Genomic DNA, 21,609 nt, shown 5'->3' with positions numbered 1-21,609 from the left:
CGGACATTCCCGTCTAGCCGTGAACCCCGCCCACGTCGCGGAGAAGACACCGACGCCAACCAAAAGAAGCGAACAAGCCACCGACAGCACGGTCTCCCACTGGAGTACGGGCTTCTACAAGACAAGGCGCGGAAGACCAAGGCCATGACCTCGACTGCAGCCACAATGACAACCACAGCGTCCCAGCTCGCGATCGTCATTCATCAACCAAGGGAACCACCAACGTTCCATGGGTCATCGTTTGGAGACCCGGAAACCTGGCTAGAAACGTACGACCGCGTGGCTGTCCTCAACCACTGGGACAACCAAGAAAAGCACCGTCGTGTGTACTTCTACCTAGAAGACACAGCAAGGACCTGGCTCGAGAATCGGGAGTCCACGCTTCGAACGTGGGATGTCTTGTGCGGCGCATTCCTGCAAACGTTCGCAAGCGTCGTTCGCAAAGTGAGGGCCGCTGCTCTACTAGAGACCTGGGTTCAGCTACAAAATGAAAAGACTGCCATTTTCACAGTGGAGATGACCCGCCTATTTTATCACGCTGACCCAAACATGCCTGAGGAGAAGAAAGTTCGTTTCCTTGTGCGAGGGGTCAAACAGGAACTCATCGCGGGACTTATGAGGAATCCACCGGACACCGTCGAAGAATTTGTATCCGAGGCAACCACTATCGAAAAAACCCTGGACATGCGCACCAGACAGTACATTTGTCGCCTGATTCTAAAATGCGCTGCTGCTCAAGCCAGTGACTCCGAAGACCTGCGTGAAACGATCCGAACGGTCTTCGGGAAGAGCCGCGCAAGCTGTTGCCTTCGGCGCGGCCTCAAATTGATTCAATCGCTGACATCGTGCGAGAAATAGTTCAGCAATCGCTTCGAATTCCCCAAACACCGCTGCCCGAGCCAGAAACTATGAGCTACGCCGCTGCAGTGCGCCACAACGCTCCTCCCCGTCCACGCCAAAACGCCAACCCGTTGCAATTCCGTCGCCAGACGCCACCATCCCCACCGACATCCTACCGTTCGCCAGCGCGCCAGCGCAGTGCGCTGAGGAAAACGGACGTTCGGCGTGCACCTGACAACCGCCCGCTCTGCTACCACTGCGGCGAGGCCAGACACACATACCGCCGTTGCCAGTACCGACAGATGGGACTGCGTGGTTCGCCGTCAATGCACCGCGTCCGCAGCCAGGAGAACGGCCACGTGACATCGCCGACTACCTGACAAGAACTCAATGGACACCACGAATTCCTTCCCGTTCACCGTCGCCCAGCCGCCGCATGTCACTGCACCCCCGGCAGTACTCTGGCTCAACGCGGGGCCGGTCTGATAGCCCGTATCCGGGAAACTAAGAGCAGCAACTGATGGAGGTGCGGTTGCTGTGCGATGAACTACCGAAGATCCTTTGACGACGATGACGACGCCGCGAAAGAGCTTTCCGAACACAACGCCAACCAGACAAATCCCTGATGGTGAAAGCTCACTTACCGAAGGTGGCCTGACGACGCAACATGGAAGCAGCGGAACAAGCCGACGCCGCCGTGACCCGACGCCACGTCCTAACTGTAATGCGAGACGGCGAACTAGCGACCTCGACGTCCTTATTGACGGCAACAGTATGGCCGTTCTCGTCGATACTAAAGCCGACTATTCCGTCATCAGTGGGTCGTTCGCCGCGAAGTTAAAGAAAGTTAGGGCAGCTTAGGATGGCCCTGAAACTCGCACAGCCAGGGGTAACGCCTATAGTAACGCCTGCAGGAATCTGCACAGCGAGAGTCACCATTAATGCCCGTATTTATCCTACAGACTTCATAGTCCTACAGCGTTGCTCGAGAAATGTCATCCTTGGTATGGACTTCTTATGCCTCCTTGGTGCTGTCATCAACCTAAGAACAAAGACGATAGCGTTATCCACAAAAGAAGCACTACCGCCGCGAACGCCGTCAGGGAACCATGCTTTGAATGTGCTGTAAGAACAAGTTACCATTCCGCCTCGCTCCAGCGTCATTATTTGAGTCGGCGCTCCTACATCACCTGACTTGGAAGGCATCGTTGAAGGCAGTCAGCATCAGTTGACCACCCGAAATATTTGCGTCGCAAGAGGAATTGCAGAGCTGCATGGAGGAAAAGCAACGGTTATGCTCACGAATTTCAGCAATGAGTACAAACATGTGAACAAACGAACAACGGTCGCATACATCGAAAAAATTGTGGACGCCACCAGTGCTTTCACCCTCGTCGATTCTGCGGAACCTGCTCAGAGGAACCAAGCCCCTCCCAAGCTTTCGACGTCAATCCCAGACTTCCGAACCATAAGCAAGAACAGGTCAAGGCCCTGCTCCTGCAATACGAAGATTGCTTTTCATCGTCATCAAAAATTCGGCAGACCCCAATCACGAAACATCGCATCATAACCGAAGAAAATGCCACACCACTCCGTCAGAGTCTGTACAGAGTTTCGACACGAGAACGTGAAGCCATGAAGAGACAAGTTGATGAAATGCTGCGGGATGACATCATCCAGCCATCCAAGAGTCAATGGGCGTCCCCCGTGGTGTTAGTGAAGAAAAAGAATGGGGCCCTACGTTTCTGCGTCGATTATCGCCGCCGGAACAAAATAACAAAAAAGGACGTGTATCCTCTCCCACGAATAAATGACGCACTTGATCGGCTCCATAACGCCAAGTACTTATCGTCAATGGACCTTAAGACTGGGTTTTGACAAATCGAAGACGACAAAAGAGACCGCAAGAAGAGGGCGTTTATAACGCCAGACAGCCTCTTCGAGTTTAAGGTGATGCCCTTTGGCCTTTGCTCAGCGCCTGCAAGTTATCAACGCGTTATGGATACAGTACTGGCTGGATTGAAGTGGCAGACTTGCCTTGTGTACTTCGGCGACGTCGTCGTGTTTTCCTCGAGTTTCGACGAGCATCTTCGGCGCCTTGAAGCTGTACTTCAAGCCATCAAGACATCCGGACTTACACTGAAGCCAGAAAAGTGCAGATTTGCGTACGAGGAGCTCTTGTTTCTGGGACACGTGATTACCAATCCTGGAGTTTGTCTTGATCCGCGGAAAACAGCTGCCATCGCCGACTTCCCGCCGCCCACTGACAAGAAAGCGGTGCGCCGATTTCCGGGCCTGTGCGCCTATTATAGGCGGTTCGTGAAAAACTTCGCCCGCATCACCAATTCGTTCATTAACCTTACCAAGGCCGACGTGTAGTTCAAGTGGGAAACGCCGCAGGAACACGCTTTCCAGGAGGTTAAACATCGCCTCCAGACGCCTCCGTTACTTGCTCATCATGACGAATTCGCCAAGACAGAAATACACAATGACGCAAGCAGCGTAGGTCTTGGCGCCGTTCTTGTGCAGAGGGCTGACGGACTTGAAAAGGTTGACGGACTTGAAACCAGCCGATCGCTATCCAAAGCAGAAACCAATTATTCCACAACAGAAAAGGAGTGCCTCACCATTATCTGCGCAACGTCGAAATTTCGCCCCTACCTCTACGGCAGGCCCTTCAAAGTTGTGAGCGACCACCACGCCTTGTGTTGGCTAGCTACCTTGAAGGACCCTTGAGATCGCCTCGCACGATGGCGCCTGAGACTTCAAGAATATGACATTACCGTCATTTACAAATCCGGCAAGAAATACTCCGACGCCGGCTGTCTCTCTCGTGCGCCTGTCGACCAACCACCACCCGACGACCCGGATGACGACTACTTCTTGACGACTACCGACGACTTCGCTGAACGACAACGGGCCGACCCAGAACATAAGGCCCTAATAAAATACCTCGAAGGTAGGACCGCCGAAGTCCCGAAGGTATTCAAGCGCGCACTTGCGTTGTTCTTCCTGCGAAATGGTCTTCTCCAAAAGAAAAACTTTTCACCGATTCGAGCCAAGTATCTTTTTGTGGTGCCTTCAGCTCTGCGACCGAAACTCCTGCATACCCTTCATGACGATCCGACAGAAGGGCACCTCAGTGTTTGTCGCACGCTCGCGAGGATACAATAAACGTACTATTGGCCACGTCTTACCACCGACATCACTCGTTATGTGAGGACATGCCGGGCGTGTCAGCGACGCAAGACACCACCGACAAGGCCAGCGGGACTTCTGCAGCCAATTTAACCACTTCGCCGACCTTTCCAGCAGATTGGTATGGACCTACTGGGGCTGTTCTCGACTACGGCTTTCGGAAACAAATGGATCGTGGTAGCTACTGACTACCTCACCCGCTACGCCGAGACAAAAGCCCTGCCAAAAGGCAGTGCATCCGAGGTAGCTAAGTTTGTCGTCGAAAATATCGTCCTACGTCCCGGTGCCCCGGAGGTCCTTATCACCGACAGAGGAACGGCATTTACTGCTGACCTAACTCAAGCGATCTTGGCATACAGCCAGACAAACCACCGCCGCACGACAGCGTACCACCCACAGACCAATGGCCTCACCGAGCGGCTAAACAAGATGATCGCCGACATGCTGGCAATGTACGTCGATGTCAAACACAAGACGTGGGACGCCATTATTTCGTACGTGACCTTTGCATACAACATGGAGGTGCAGGACACGACGCAGATATCTCCATACAAATTGGTCTACGGAAGGAGCCCGGCAACGACGCTCGACGCCATGTTACCCAACGTCACCGACGAAGAAAACCTAGATGTGAGTGAGTGCCTTCAACGCGCCGAAGAAGCCCGACAACTCGCGCGTCTCCGCATCAAAAACCAACAGACGACTGACAGCCGCCGTTACAATCTTCGATGAGGCTTCGTGGAATACCAGCCCGGTGAACGTGTTTCGGTGTGGACAACGATACGCCGACGTGAACTAAGTGAAAAGCTTCTGCGACGGTACTTCGGACCGTACAGGTTCGACGTCTCGGCCCACTTGATTACGAGGTTGTCCCCGACGGCATCACGAACTCTCAACGACGCCGATTGCGAACTGAAGTCGTTCATGTCGCGCGTCTCAAGCCGTTTCATGCGCGCTAACAAATTGAAACAGTGTTTTTTGTATTATTATTGTATTGTAATTTATTCATTGTACTTTTATGCATTATCATTGTACCTTCATCTTTAGTTGAAGCATCGGGACGATGCCTTTTTCAGAGGGGGACAATGCCACGTTCCATTTCTCAAGTATTGTTATCGCCCCAAAACACTACACAATTCTCAGCGCAAACCGCCCCTGCAGTTTTCGAGAAGCTTCCGGACTTTAGTAGATCATTTCGATAAGATCACGCCCACTCTGCGAACTTTACAGATTATTCTGGAACCTACGCCACCACCAGCGGTAACGCTAGAACATTCGATTGGCAAGAGTATAACCTGACGCACAAGCGCGGCTAGTATCACGTTGTTTTCAGTGTTCTACATGGATCTGACATAGATGTATGGCGTCCACTGCTGTTTCCAGGTTCATAGTGGTGACATAAAATTGATCGTCACAGACAATTTTCAAGATATGCTTGATGTTCTTCGCCTCCATGAATAATGGGTTCATGCATCTGCAAAGGGAGACCAATACACTTCAATATAGATGGTGTTACTTTTACCAGCTTGCTTATAGACCTTGTACGGCTGTTCGGTATGCAGCTTTAATATTCTGGATGGCTTAAAATTTCCACAATTGCAGTTCTGAAGGCCAGCCAGGCAGGAATGTCGGTGTTGTGGTTACGAAACTACAGTGTGGCAACATCGGTTAGGTGGAATAGGACGTTGATAGGCTGATGCGCCCACTTCTTGTACTTTCTTACCATGACATATTCGCGAAGGGAGTTTTCAATCCCTGTCGCCAGTAGCACTGAAGAAAGGATGGTCGCGTTGCGGAAAGGCTCCGGGGTGAACGACACTGTGAGGGGCTGTCGCTAGGGTTCAGGCTATTGGTCGCAATCTGAGGCCATGAAATCAACTGGACGCAAGGTACGGTTATTAAGTCCCAGGGTGGTAGATTACCCAGCACCTCCGAAATTTAACGGTCAGGTGCCGCACTTCTTTAATTCGCCGTTCTGACAGGTAAAGAGAAACCGCCGAGCTGAAGCAAGCGCCCAGGCACACCAGCGCTCAACGTCATCTTTTTTCTGCTTTAGAGGGGCGTCCTCTGCTTTTCGGAACAGTGGTGACGTTCTCCGTTGCACTGTTATGAGAGAATTGTTCGAAATTATTTTTTTAAAAAAGATGTGTCAATTGCTGAATGTTTTCAGTTTCATTAGGGTCGCTATTTCGCAAGAATGCGCATGCATAGCATCGTCTTCTGAAATGTTTATGGCTACTATGTAGAACTGGGAATTTCCATGTCACTTGGCCAGTTAGTTCAATCCTCTGCTGCGATGTGTGCGAAAATATGTGTCAGCTGCTCCACCTCTGCTCAGGGGGGTCAGTGAGCCGCAATTCGCACGAAACGAGCCAGCAACACTGGTATCAAGAACCAGAATTCAAAGGGTACACGCCTTTAAAGCCCATTTTTCCAGCACTCCTACATGCCTCGGAGCTTTCAAACTGAATTTTATGTAGAACAAAAACCTTGCATGCGTGCTAGGCACGTGAGCCATTACCTCCGCTTGATTCAATACACCGTCATTTGTAGACTCCTTCAAGGTGTTGCATACGCATTTGCAAAACGCAAGCTCATGAAGCTTGTACGATGTGAACGACACGGGACACCATATAAAATGTGGTTCTGGCAACGGGATGAGAAGTTAAAACTTGCGCGCAACCACAACAGCATACGAATAGCAAAATTAGTCCCAAAACGCGATACAACGTTTTTCTAGTCGGCCGCAAATACATATATGCCTTTGTAAATTTTAGGTTGAGCCATATTCCAATACCACAGTTCCATATTTTTGCACTGAACAAACTTGAACATTCCAGGTGTACCTGCACATGTTCTAAGGCTGACTGCGAGTTCATGGGTATCGCAAAATAGTGAGTTAGGAATTTGTGAATTTGAGCAAATACACTCGAAGCAGTGATTTATAGTGTTGATGTTTGTTGAAAGCACTGTGGGCTGATTGATACTGACAACACTCACAACCCACTGATGTACATCGGTAGAAAGACCCCTTACAACTACAATATAACTATCCATGAGTGCTGTTTTCAGTGTGGGTTTGAAATGAATTCTGTAAAGAGAGAGAGAGACAAATAGAGAGGAAAGGCAGGGAGGTTAACAAAGCTTGGCATTCTGAAAAGGGTACCGCTTGTTAACATAGACCATCGAAAGCCACACGGGTAGACGCGCTTTATATAAAGGAGCACTGTCACAAATTTACTCATGCCACAATTTTTGCGTTAACAAGTAGCTATCGACCCCCTAGCAGCAATTTGCAACCTAAAACGCATCTGAGTGACTAATGAGTATCTACAATCTTGATTAGTATATTCGCTATCGAACGCGGTTCAAAATGAGTGCAAAGTCCACCAAATTGTAGTGCTGGCAGCACTAACTCGTGGTCACGCTGGGGCCGCTACACGGCTGATGCCGCTTTCACAAAAATTGGTGACGTAACACTGGCGTTTCGTCTGCTAGGAGCACAGGTACAGTCAGTTTATCTGTGTCTCTGAAAGCGTAGACATAACTCTGTCGCCAACATTGTCGTAGTTAGTATGACACACCAATTACCAGCATGTGGGGTGCAGCGCACTTAATGCGGCTGATGTAGAGCGCGTAGCCAGTTCCCGACCCATCAACTAAGGAAGCTTATCGGTTCCGCGAAGGCGAACGCGGAAGACCCGAGCGCAGGAAAGAAAGGAGACTTCTTCGTTCTCACGGTTCACAAGCGGAGCAGTCAAGGTCGCCCCTGTTCGGGATTAGAAGGGGAAAGTTTACTCGGAAAAGCGTCTGGCATGAGGCAGGTCAGGTGCCACCATCTGAGTTTAAGCCATTGTTGGCAGGTGCGCGGGTCATTGAGAATGACACAGGGACGCGACCACTTGGCTGACCGAGACATAGTGGCGGCAGGGAAACGACCATAATCTTTCCCGCTGTTGTTAGGATGTCGGGGCGCCTCGCTGTAGCATGCACACCTGGTAAGTGCACGGAGCTCAATAGTGTACCTACCGCTCTTAAGGAGGCTTCTAGGAAGCAACAATTAATGAGAGAACTGACGGGGCTCGAGCGTGAGAATGGCCGCCGACGGAAGTCGGCCGATGGAGGCAGCACTAGTAATGGTGGGCAGCACGGCCTGGCATGGGAGAGAATGTCACATGCGGAGAACCTATCCCTTTGTGTGTTTTATTTGGCCACGAGGTTTTTACAAATTTAGTGCCTTTTATGGAAGGGTTTCTGTGATTGGTTGTGATGATGCGATACCATCATCTGATTGGTTTTTGTGAAGACTCTTTGTTCGACCAAGGGTTCAAAGAGGATGTTTGAATTTGAAATGAGAGCGGAGGTTCGGGCTTGGACTCGGGCAGTCGCCTGGGGCTGCAATAAAGCGTCTCTTCACCGGACTACGGCTCTTCCTTCGCGCTGCCACCGTGCACTCGAGTCATCGAGGGGACCCATTCCGAACCTCAAACATCTTCCCTCCTTAGCTAGAGTTGAAGCTAGTCGAGGAGAAAAAAAATAACTGTCGTCCTCGCCGTCATTGCGGTCAACATCGGCAGGTGATGATGATAGCGACCTGGAGTTTAGTATAGCAGTGATTCACGAGGACCCTTGCTTGACAAGCTCCGCGTTAAATGCAATGTATTTGTCAGTCCCGGCCATACTGTCGGAGCTCAGGAACACCTCATGTCGCGGACGTTTGGCGAATGAATCGTTGCTTTTAGCTGCAGCAGGGCACACAGTAGGAATAGCCCCGTCCTCGAGAAGAGGCCTCGTACTTCCAGCGAAACCCAGCTGCTTGGCCAACACAGGATTTACCCTGTAGCAGCTTGCCGCAAAGCGAAAGGAGCAGATGCAGCTGTTCTTCACAAGCGTCCTGTCCCTCTGTCCATCGGCACGTACAAAGTCAACCCAATGACTGCGTTGACGTTCATGACTAGGAAAGGCATGAAATGCCACGCACTTCCCGCTTTTTCCGCGCCTCGACGTGCATGTTCTCACTACGCAGCGATTCCCCGACATTTTGGCACGTATTGTCGCTCTGAATGATCGTACTCACATGCAGTGGAGCACAACGCAAATCAGTCGATGCGACACGATGAACCGCTCGCACGCTTACCCAGAAAGAAGAGGCACTAGTGAGAGCATGGCTGGAAGTCGACTCGAAACACTCAGAGATCATCGACGTCATAATTACTAGCGTATCGTCACTCGGGATAGTATTTGTGGAATGTATGTCACCTAACACGTAGTACTAGTGTCCACGCCGCAGGGCAGTCTGTTTTTTTATTTTAAATGCGAAGCATTTCTTATAGAACTTCGGCGACTTTGAGCGTATCTATCTATATATCTATGTATCTATTTATCAATCTATCTATCTATCTATCTATCTATCTATCTATCTATCTATCTATCTATCTATCTATCTATCTATCTATCTATCTATCTATCTCGAATTCGCCTAGACTTGAGAAAGGAACGACAGAAACTGATACGCAAGAAGCCAATCAATGAGCTCTAGCACTGAGAGGGAAAGTACAGCAATTCAGAGTCTCGCTTCAGAACAAGCACTCGGCTCTTAGTGAAAAAACTAACCTTAGCATAGATACAATGAATGATAATCTGACGAGTATCATTACGGAGTGTGCAGTGGAAGTTGGAGGCAGGATAGTTAGACAGGACACTGGCAAGCTTTCCTAGGAAATGAATAATCTCATTAGGAAGCGTGAAATCATGAAAGTCTCAAGGACGACAGACAAAATAGAACTGGCAGAGCTTTCGAAGTTGATTAATAGGCGTAAGGTATCCGAAGTAAGAAGGTATAATATGGAGAGAGCTTTGGAGAGCATGCAAAAAGGCAAAGCTGCTGGTAAGGATCAGGTAACATCAGATATGCTGAAAGATGGAGGACAGATTGTGTTAGAAAAACAAGCCACCCTGTTTACGAGGTGTCTCCTGATGGGAAGAGTACCAGAGTCTAGGAAGAACGCTAACATCATCTTAATACATAAGAAAGAAGATGACAAGGATTTGAAGAATTACAGGCCGATTAGCTTGCTCTCTGTAGTATATAAGCTATTTACAAAGGTAATTGCTAACAGAGTAAAGAAAACATTAGAATTCTATCAACCAAAGGAACACGCAGGATTTCGAACAGGCTACTCAACAATCGACCATATTCATGCTATCAATCAGGTAATAGAGAAATGCTCAGAATATAACCAACCACTTTACATAGCCTTCAAGATTGCGAAAAAGCGTTTGGTTCAGTAGAAATATCAGCCGTCATGCAAACACTGTGAAATCAGGGCGTCGATGAAGTATATATAAACATCCTGGAAGTATTCTACAGGGGATCAACTGCTACCATCGTGCTTCATAAAGAAAGCAGCAGAATACCAATCAAGAAAGGTGTAAGGCAGGGGGACACAATGTCCCCAGTGCTATTTACCGCGTGCTTACAGGAAATTTTCAGAAGCATAGATTGGGAACAGTAAGGAATAAGAGTTAATGGGGAGTACTTTAGTAACCTGTGCTTCGCCGATGACATTGCATTGCTGAGTAACTCAGGGGACGAATCGCAACTTAATATTATGGAGTTAGACAAGGAGAGCAGAAAGGTGGGTCTTGAAATGAATCTGCAGAAAACGAAAGTAATGTGCAACAACCTCGGGAAAGAGCAGCGCTTCGAGATAGGTAATAGTGCACTTCAAGTTGTAAAAGGCTATGTCTTCTTAGGGCAGGTAATAACCGTGGAGCCAAACCACGAGATTGAAGTAACAAGAAGAATAAGAATGGGGTGCAGCACATTTGGCAAGCACTCTCAAATTATGACAGGTAGATTGCCACTATCCCTTAAGAGGAAGGTATATAACAGCTGTATCTTGCCGGTACTTAGTTATGGAGCAGAAACCTGGAGACTTACAAAGAGGGTTCAGCTTAAATTGAGGACGACGCAGCGAGCGATGGAAAGAAAAATGGTAGGTGTAGCCCTAAGAGACAAGAAGAGAGCAGAGTGGATTAGGGAACAAACGGGGGTTAAGGATATCATAGCTGAAATCAAGAAGAAGAAATGGACATAGGCCGGGCATGTAGCGCGTAGACAGGATAACCGCTGGTCGTGAAGGGTAACTAACTGGATTCTCAGACAAGGCAAGCGGATTAGGGGGAGACAGAAGGTTGGGTGGGCAGATGAGATTAAGAAGTTTGCGGGTATAAATGTGCAGCAGCAAGCACAGGACCGGGTTAACTGGCGGAACATGGGAAAGGCCTTTGTCCTGCAGTGGACGTAGGCAGGTTGATGATGATGATGATGATGATGATCTATCTATCTATGTATTTATCTAGTTATCTATCTATTTATCTATCTATCTATCTATCTATCTATCTATCTATCTATCTATCTATCTAACCGCCTACGACTTTTAGCTCTCCTGGCCGTTTCAATAATGGTATCGATACCAAATTGGTATGGCATAACATGACTGTATGAAGAACATATTTGACTAGTCATAACATAAAATCATGACATGTATGTGATGAATGTCATGATTTATATTTCACAATCCTGCAGCTCTTGCGGTGGTTTCGTTTACAAGGCATGTTTCAAAACTAGTATGGTAAGGCATGAATGAATAGCGAACACAAGCGACAGACCCTCTCAAGGTCATGAGATGCGTGTCATATAACAATATGACTACATGCCACGCTCATGATGCGCTGGAGGCTGTTTCGCTAGCGTTACATATATCAAATTTGGTATTACAGTATTGAATAGATGAAGAAGGTATGTGACTGCTGCAAACATGATAATAATAAGATGCTTGTCATGTAACAACACACTACATACCACGCTCATGATGCGCTGGCGGCCGTTTTGCTAGGTTCACTTATACTCAATTTAATCTACGTAACGGGAATGGATGACGAAGGCATGTTAATGGTGCAAACATGATAAACATGAGATGTGTGTCATGTAAAAAGACGACTACATGCTACGCTCATGATGCGCTCGTGGCCGTTTCGCTAGCTTCAGATATACCAAACTCAGTATTACGTGACACTAACAGACGGCATAGGCAAACGACCCATTCAAACATGATAATCACGACATGCGTGTCGTGTAACAACATGACTACATGCCACTCTGATGATGCGCTCGCAGTTGTTTCGCTAGCTTTATCGTATGCCAAATTTGGTATTACGTCACGCCATTGAATGATGAAGAAGCTATGAGACTAGTACAAACATGATATTCTTGAGATGCGTGTCATGTCAGAACATGACTACATGCCACAGTCAAGGCCCGAATACATTTTGACGTGACGCGGTGCGCATGCTCACCGATGTTCATTTCGTAGCGCCACGCCGGCGTTGCCACGCCGGGCACCGGTTTCCCATATACTTGCAGGTGCGCGCCACGCTGCGTTGCTTCGATGCTTGCGCGTTTCAGCGCGTGCGGCATCCCTCCGTCAGGAAAAGAGGGAGAAGCAGTGTTGTCTGGGTAACGCATCGGCGCGAAATCAGCATGTCACATTTCACGCCGGGGGCTGACGGGCCGTGCTGACGGACGCTGGTTGCGCCTGGCATCAGACCATAGAGTGCTCGCGTTTTGCTAACGTAGCATTGTTGTGCCTAGCATGCGCACGCGTCAAAGCTTCATTGGAGTATATTGGGCCCTTCATGATGCGCTCGCGGCCATTTCGCTAGCTCCACATATACCAAATTTGGTGTTACGTGACGTCAATGGATGACGAAATAATGACTGGCGCAAAGATGATAATCCTTACATGCGTGTCATGTAAGAACATGACGACATACAGTGCTCACAGCATGCTCGCGGCTGTTTCGCTAGCTCCACATATAGTAAATTTGATATTACGTGACGTGAATAGATGACGAAGGTGAACGACCCATCCAAACATGATAATCATGACACAGAAATTATGTACGTCATCATTGACCTCCACCTCGTAACGTTGTGCTGATTTTAAAGTGACATATCAACATTTCCCAGTCGTTCTTCGCATATCGTCGATTACCATTGTACGTGGGATGTGGCTTTTTTTTCTATAAGCTTTTTAACGCCGTTTGACGTCGAAATAAAATAACTTCGACGCGACGGACGTGATTCAAATTTAGCCAAGACAACCTATGGATACCAAGTGATCGAGTTAAGGCAATATAGAAATTTTATATCAGTGCTCTATTAGGCTACTAAGCTTTTATTTAAAGTCCACCATAAACATCCCTTTGTGTGTCCTTCTGCATTCCACGAGTCCATGATCAAAAGTGGTTCTTGTTTCGGAATGACTATGATTGTCTTGGATGGCCTTGTCACCTAAAGTTTTATACAACGTAAAATCGCAATTGAAAGAGGGTTGAGCTGAAACACGCGGTGGTTTTTCCTGTTAACGTTTTCCAATTTTATTCTGTACAGGACACGGGACGCCCTACGTGATGCGGTTCTGGCAAAAAAGAGAGAAGTGTGCCGTTTTTGAGCTACCAGGTAAGCATACGAACAAAAATTTAGTCTTAAGCACCATATATAGCCGCCGTTGTCTCCTTCTTATACTAATTGTTTTCGAAATATTAGTTGGCGACTCTTTCTAGAATTAAAAAAAACGAATAAACAAAGTTTACATCTGCCAGAGCTAGTCCTAAAGTACATGCACCTACAATTTTTTTGGTGACAGCATATCGTCGTACCTACGACAGACAATACGAGCGAGATAATGTTTTTTACAGAATTCATTATCCGTGAAGCTGGCCTTTTTGTTCAAACGAGTAGTCATTTTTTATAGAAACCACCCCGCTGTACGTCCGAAGGGATCAAAACGTATTTCGTGTATTGGAAAGGAAAGCACAATGTCGCTTTTTCTAGTTTTGCGGGAGGTATATTATAAGTATCGTGGCGAAATGCGGAATCGCCATATTTCTTCTTTGAGAATCCAGAGAATTATCTGATGGATAAGAGAGCGAGAGAGCAGTATGAATCAAGAGAAACGAAAAGAAGGACGCTATTTTCTGCTTCCCCTAACAGAAGTCCGGCTCAGCGCCTTTGGTCATGGGGAAAGGATTGTAACAATGTTGCAAAGAAAAGAAGACGAAAAATTGGTCTCATATTTGCATGTTTTACTGGAAATGTCGTCGAAAAACGATAGTATAGCGTCTGGAGAGAGTGAACAAAACGTGTATTTGATGTTATGTGCGAGAAAATTGGTGAATTGTTTTCTGGAAGTGCTGCGTTAAAGAGTCTTAATCCGTGCAGCGAAGGCCAACTAGCGCATCAAGGCACGTTATGCACGAGCGCTATCTGGGAGTTATCTTCTAAAACGAAGGAAGGCATGCGCACCCATCTTGGAGGCGATAAGGTGTAGAATGCTAAGCGACGGGCACGTACCACCACCATGCCGTCTTAAAGGCGCCCTGCAACACTTTCTGAGCATGGTCAGTAGAGGCTCCCGACAACACGCAAGCCATATGTTATAGCACAGCACGCGACCTGGAATCCACAATAAATTATTAAAGTCAGCGAAAAATTGTTTTTTTCTCGACAAATCACGTTATATGCCCCGCAACCACACGTCAAACACCCATCTATCAGACGATGACTGATTTGAACATGACGCGCTTGCTCGTTACAGAAATCGCCGCGGGAGGCCGCTACTTGTCCACGCGTGCGCCTGCGATCATACTGAGCCAGCCGCACATTCGAAGAAAAAAAAAGTGTCCAAACTCGCGAAGCGTGCGTGATGTTTTTCTATGACCCTGCCATCCATACCTCCTAAGCTTCTAGCATTTTCGTCGGGACGAGAGACGAAAGAATTGAATTGCAGCAAGCGACAAACCTGTCGCACTGAACGGTTTCTTAAAATTTTTGTGGCGCTGAATTCATGATGCAATGAGCTCTTCCAGTGTATTCATTTCATGGTTACTTGAAGCAGTGTTTCAGTGCCCGTTCAAGGTGCGTTTACGCTTGAGAGACACGACACCAAATTTGGTGTATGGGCTGTCTTTAGGAGTGTCTTTTCCCTTGTCGACCTACGTACGCTGCAAAGACACAAACAGTTCGCTGGTGGTCTCTCGAGGATACCGAACGCGGCTTGTCGTGCTCCCAGTTTTTTGTGGGCCAATTCTGCAGCCACATTGGAAGCACACGCAGCGACACTTGCTAAACTTGCTCACCTGCCCCTCATTATCAGCCATGCTCCCTGCTCTGCCATTGTCCCTCTCCGGCCACCTGGTGCAGCCCCCGCCATATTCCATGGTAACGAGGGATGGGGTGGTGGACACTATAGGGAAGCGAAAAATGGCACCATATCCACGGAGTGAATGATAGAGAGTGGGGCGAAGCATTCTTCCGTCTGTTCGTTCTTGTTTCAGTACGTCCATGCGTCCGTCCGTGTGACCGTCCATACGTCCATCCGCCCATCCGTGCGTGCGTCTGTTCATGCGTCCGTCCCTGCGTTCGTCCATGCATCTGCCCCTGTGTCCGTTCATGCATCAATCCATGCATCTGTCTGTGTGTTCGTTTCTCCATCTATTCAACACTCCAAGTACCACCATCTCCCCGCAGGGGCGCCTGTGAAAGCAGGTGTTTGGTGTGTAGCGACACCACGGACCCGAGCTAACGGTGGAGTTCTGACTCCCTCCCACGCCTAGCCGTGCGTGGCTCCGCCATGCCGGGGAAAAGGGGATTCTGGGGGTTGAGCCAACGCCGCGTGATCGGACCTTTAAGGCCCCCCGGCAGAGGAAACACACCCCTTTGGCCCCGGCTTCACGTAGATGGCACTCCTGGATTGGCAGCCCGGGGGAATCGGCAGTCGCCTTTTCCTGTCTCCACCTCACATCTCCGTCTTTTCCCTTACTTTAAATCTTTCCTGTCCTCTACTCACTTCCATTGACTTCCGTGTTTCCTGGCGGCAAGGGTTAACCCTGTGTGGCTATCCTACCTTGGATACACCATATTCGGTTATTGTGGTGGCGTACAGCTGGCGTCTGAAGGGCCTGTACTTACAGACCCTGCAGCGTCCCCTTGTAGGACTCCATGTTTGATGGCTGGCGACGCTGCCGAAAATAAACATTTACATATGGCTAGTTCCTTCACCCCACTCCCTGATCACCATCAGAAAAGAGGGCGCACCGATGAAGTCTTCCCGTCTTTTGGTCACCAGAAAGTATTTTTCCCAGATTCCACGTTATCCACGCTGACACACCCGGCAAATCAATGCGAACGCTTTCACTATTTCTAGTTTCAAAGTCCTTGACGGAAATTTTCGGCCCAGAATATAAAACATCGAGAATGGCAAGTGGTGACATCCTGTTGGAGCTCCGCGACCAAAAACAATATGAGAGACTGCCTAATCTAGTGAAATTCGGAAATACCAAATTAATAGTAAGCCCACACCAAACCATGAACACCACCCGTGGCGTTGTTTCAGAGTATGACCTGTTAGGGCTGACGGAGGCTGAACTTCTGAAGGGTTTCAGCGAACAGAATGTCATCAACGTGAAACGAATTAGAATAAGGCGTGATGGCAAAAAAGTCCAGACTAAGCACCTGATACTTACCTTTTTTCAAGTGTACTGCCCGACTCCGTTGAGGCTTGCTTCATCAAGCTTTGAGTGAGGCCATACATACCAAACCCTTTCCGATGTTTCAAATGCCAGCGGATCGGCCACAGTTCAGAGAACTGCCGAAGCCGCCTAACTTGGGCGAAATGCAGTGCTCAAGAACACACATCAGATGCCTGTGAAAACTCTCTTCACTGTGCGAACTGTAATGGGGAGCACGCCGCATACTCACGGTCATGCCTATGCTGGAAAAAAGAAAAGGAAATTGTGACAATTAAAGTAACACAAAACATTTCATTTAGGGAGGCACGAAGGCAGGTGTTCTGCCTACCAGAAACCAGCTTTGCCGAAGTGGCGCGTTAGGGGGCAGCGCCACGGCGGCCTCCGGCGCCTGTCTGGCACACGTGTAGTGAGCCAGCGGTGATGCCATCCGCCCCCTTGGCGGTTGCAGCCAGCGCTGCTTCGTCATCCAAGAAAGACCCACCAACCTCCGGGCTGGTGGCCGCGAAGGTCTCGTCTTATGAGGCGAGGCCCTCAAAACAAACGCAGCGCTCGCAAGAGCGCGTGTCCAGCGTCTCGCAAGAGGCAATGGACACAACACCGAGCGTGAGGGCGCAGCCAGCGCCTAAGGATCGGCGTGACTCCAACGACCGATCTAAAAAAGAAAAATCTCGTGCCACGGCCCCTGGAAAGGGTCTGTGAGTTAACTTTCCATTCTTGAGCACACAGCACAAAACACATCTAAAATGAACACACAGATCTTACAGTGGAATGTGAGACTTCTTCATAACCTCGATGACATTAGAGAACTTCTTTATAAACGTACTCCAAAGGTGCTGTGTGTTCAGGATACACATCTCAAGTCCACACAAACAAACTTTCTAAAGCAATATGTCATCTTCCGCAAAGACCGTGACAACGCTGCCGCTTCGTCGGGCGGTGTCGCTATAATAGTTGATAAAGGCGTTGCCTGTAAGCAAATAAACCTCCGATCTTCTCTTGAGGCAGTCGCTGTCTGAGCAGTGCTGTTCAGGAAGCTACTAACAATTACCTCTATTTACATTCCCCCGTGCTATCAACTTTCAAAGACAGAATTTCAAAGCTTCATTGATGAACTTCCTCTGCCATATATAGTCGTTGGTGATCTAAATGCACATAATCCTCTATGGGGCGACTCCCGTTTAGATGCGCGAGGACGCCTAATAGAACACTTTCTGTTTTCGTCAGGTGCATGTCTACTAAACAAAAAAGAACCGACGTATTATAGCACTACACACAACACGTTCTCTTCTATAGACCTGAGTATTGGCTCGAGTACATTAACTCCGTATCAGGAGTGGTTCGTTCTCAAGAACTCCTTTGGGAGGGACCACTTCCCGAATAAGTTGAAGTTGCAAAAGAAGATACATGCTTGCCTGACTTTTCTCGCTGGAACACCAAGTCAGCCAACTGGGAACTGTTCCAAGAAATTGCAATATTAGACGGAGATGAGATTGCTGATTTTAAAATAGACGGTGCTGTAGCATACGTAACAGGTTCTATTATTGACGCTGCAGTGAAATTTATTAGGCAAACTGACGGAATAACCAATGAACGTAGCATCCCATGGTGGAAAGACGATTGTCGGAAAGCGCGCAATAGACAAAATAAAGCTTTGAGGCTACTCCGAAATTACCCAACGGCTGAAAACCTCGTCCATTTTAAACAGGTCAAGTCCCAAGCCAGAAGAACTCGTCGCCTTGCAAAGAAAGAAAGTTGGAATAGGTAAATCTCCTGTGTAAATTCTTACACTGACGAAACGAAGGTTTGGAATAGGGTAAACAAGTTTATGGGTCGGGAGTCAAACCCCCTACCATTGGTAAATAGCCGAGGGGAGAGCCTGGAGGAGCAGGCGGACTGCTTATGCGAACATTTCAAATATGTCTCAAGTGCATCCTACTACACAGAAACGTTCTTAAGATTTAAAAAACGCGAAGAGCGGCCACCCTTTATTTGTAAACGTCCATCTAGGGAGGCTTACAACTGCCCATTTTCATTAGCTGAACTTAAGGCATCTCTTGGGTACTGCAACAACTCGGCGCCAGGTGGCGATCGTATAATGTACGAAATGATTAAGTATCTTCACCCTGAAGCACTAAAAACACTCCTAACCTTGTTCAATACCATGTGGGAAGCTGGGTATATTCCGTTGTCATGGAAAGAAGCGATAGTCAACCCAGTACTTAAACAAGGCAAAGACCCATCCTTGGCCGCCATCTACAGGCCAATAGCGTTAACAAGCTGTCAATGCAAACTAATTGAGAAAATGTTAAACCGGCACCTAATCCACTTCCTAGAATGTAACAGTATACTAGACCCCCTACAGCGTGGTTTCAGAGAGGGTAAGTCGACAATAGACCACCTTGTTCGCATTGAGACATATATAAGAGATGCATTTATTCATAGGCAGCTTGTACTTTCGGTATTCTTAGACCTGGAGAAAGCGTACGATACCACATGGCGATTCGGGATTCCACGCGATCTTGTCGCGATGGGCATCCATGAAAACATGTTAAACACAACTGAAAACTATCTGTCTAATCTAACCTTTCGCGTAAAAGTTGGAAATGCTCTCTCCAGATCATTTACCCAGGAGACTGGTGTTCCGCAAGGGGGCGTGTTTAGTTGCACACTCTTCCTTGTAAAAATGAACTCCCTGCAGTCAGTAATTGCAAGCACGATGTTTTATTCCGTGTATGTTGACAATGTGCAGATGAGCTTCAAATCATGCAATATATCTATCTGTGAACGACAAGTGCAGCTTGGAATGAATAAGTTCTCTAAATGGGCGGATAAGAATGTTTTTAGAATAAACACCCAGAAAAGTACTTGCGTACTCTTCTCCAACAAACGAGGGGTAATGCCACTACTAAATATTGCGATCAAGGGAGACCAACTCTCTGTGAGCAGCGAGCATAAATTCCTGGGAACCACTTTAGATTCTAAGCTCACGTTAATTCCCCATATTATTCATGTAAAAATGAAGTGTCTGAAAGCGATGAACCTCCTAAAGCTCCTATCACGTACAACATGGGGTAGTGATTGGAAGTGTCTCTTAAACTTGTACAAAAGCCTTGTTTGGTCGCGCCTCTGTTATGCCTCTATAATTTATCATTTCGCAACGCCAAGTGCTTTGAAAATTCTAGACCCCGTTCACCATCTGGGTACCCGACTTGCAACCAGTGCTTTCAAAACAGGTCCGATCCAGAGTCTCTATGTAGAGTCGAATCAGTGGTCACTTCGCCTACAGCGATGCTATAGCAGTTTCCCTTATTGTATAAAGGTACGTGCAAACATAAAGCATCTTTCTTATTCAGCTCTAAATGATATGACCGCTGCCACCCATTACCCTAGTCGACCCGCCGCGAGAAAGCCGTTCTCTTTGTGTGTGAGAAACTTAAGTGAGGGAATGGGTGTTCCGCTGCTAAAACTTTGTCCTATGCCCACAACAAAACATTTATCGCCATGGTAGTTGCAGCTTATGCATTTTGACACTTCCTTTCCCGAGATCACTAAACACGCACCAGAAGCACATATTAAAATGCTTTTCCGACAACTCCAGTCCAACTACTTATGCGTACAGTTTTATACCGACGCTTCTAAGTCGCATGCAGGGGTGGCTTATGCAGCCGTCGGAGCATCCTTCTCGGAATCTGGTGTACTGCACCCGGAAACAAGTATATTTACGGCTGAGGGTTATGCACTATTGTCGGCTGTGAAGCATATACGGAAATCAAACATACAAAAATCAATTATATTCACAGACTCGTTAGGCATCGTAAATGCATTAACATCCCTTTTCTGATTCAGAAATCCGGTAATAATTGAGCTGTATTCCGTTCTGTGTACAGCGTATATGTGCAACCAGCATGTTACTATTTGCTGGCTACCTGGCCATAGAAGCATCGACGGCAATGTGTTAGCTGACCAAATGGCCACGTATATTATATTGCGCGCTATTAAACCCACCGCTACTGTCCCTGGAACCGATCTAAAACCCTTCCTACGTAATAAACTGCGAAACCACTGGCAATGCTTGTGGGACACAGAAATAAATATTAAACCGCGGCTAGGTTACTGGCCCTCCACTACAAGAACACGGCGAACTGATGTCCTTTTCTGTCGCCTCAGAAAAGGACACACATATGGTACCCATAGCTTTCTTCTGACTGACGATGAACTTCATACTTGTGGTAGATGTGGCGACAAGCTAACTGTCCTCCACGTCCTCCTGAAGTGTCCAGAATCTGAAAGAAATAGAAAAAAAAATATTTTGCTCTAGCATACCGCGATCATCTTCCTGTACATCCTACTATGTTTCTCGGCGAAGAGCCACTTTTCGAAGCAAAATCAGTCCTTGGCTTTCTAAAAGATGTAGTATTGAATATTTTTAGCCGAACAAGTTCATAGCGCATCCCCTATCTAGAGGATGCGCTATGAGCAGCTTTCATTAAGCCCAGGCCTCCATGCTCTTGTTTAAGGGCACTGCTGAGGCACTGGTGCTCCACGCCAAGTTTTTATTTCATATACGTATCATTTTTGGAGCAATTTATGTCTCCTCAGCACACATCATTTGTCATTGCCATAATTTTACTCTATATATATTTCATGCACTTACAGCGACTGTTTTTAGGCCCATTTACAGCCACATCACATCTGTTTTATCCATACTGCATATCGCACAGTTCATTATCATTGTTCTGGCGCTCTTCGGCCACATCTGGCCCTTGCGCCAATAAACTTCACTAATCATCATCATCACCACCATCTCGCAACTTTTTACGATATATTCCACATAAAAAGCACCGCCATCCAGCGGACATTCCAACGACTAAACGAGAGGTGGTACACGCACACTTTCTTACGGCTTGCGCTTCGGGTCTACTTCCCACCATTAACCACCTCGAGTTCATGGTATATACTAAGTCACTGTATTCA

At 47.6% G+C, this 21,609-nt stretch overlaps 1 protein-coding gene across 3 annotated transcripts in view; it reads left to right on the top strand.

The window, feature by feature from the left end:
- LOC119187746 (uncharacterized) overlaps window positions 1–21,609 on the top strand; it is a 73,104-nt gene that overhangs the window by 31,509 nt on the left and 19,986 nt on the right. For all 3 annotated transcript variants that reach the window (XM_075874818.1, XM_075874820.1, XM_075874819.1), the window contains one exon: window positions 13,496–13,564. In XM_075874818.1, coding sequence (XP_075730933.1) covers window positions 13,496–13,564 — 69 coding nt within the window. The remainder of the gene's footprint in view (window positions 1–13,495; window positions 13,565–21,609) is intronic.

This window comes from Rhipicephalus microplus, chromosome 10 (genome assembly GCF_043290135.1).
Source record: "Rhipicephalus microplus isolate Deutch F79 chromosome 10, USDA_Rmic, whole genome shotgun sequence".
Classification (NCBI taxonomy): domain Eukaryota; kingdom Metazoa; phylum Arthropoda; class Arachnida; order Ixodida; family Ixodidae; genus Rhipicephalus; species Rhipicephalus microplus.
Note: the sequence above shows the minus strand (reverse complement) of the source record. Positions and strands in the feature narration are given on the sequence as shown.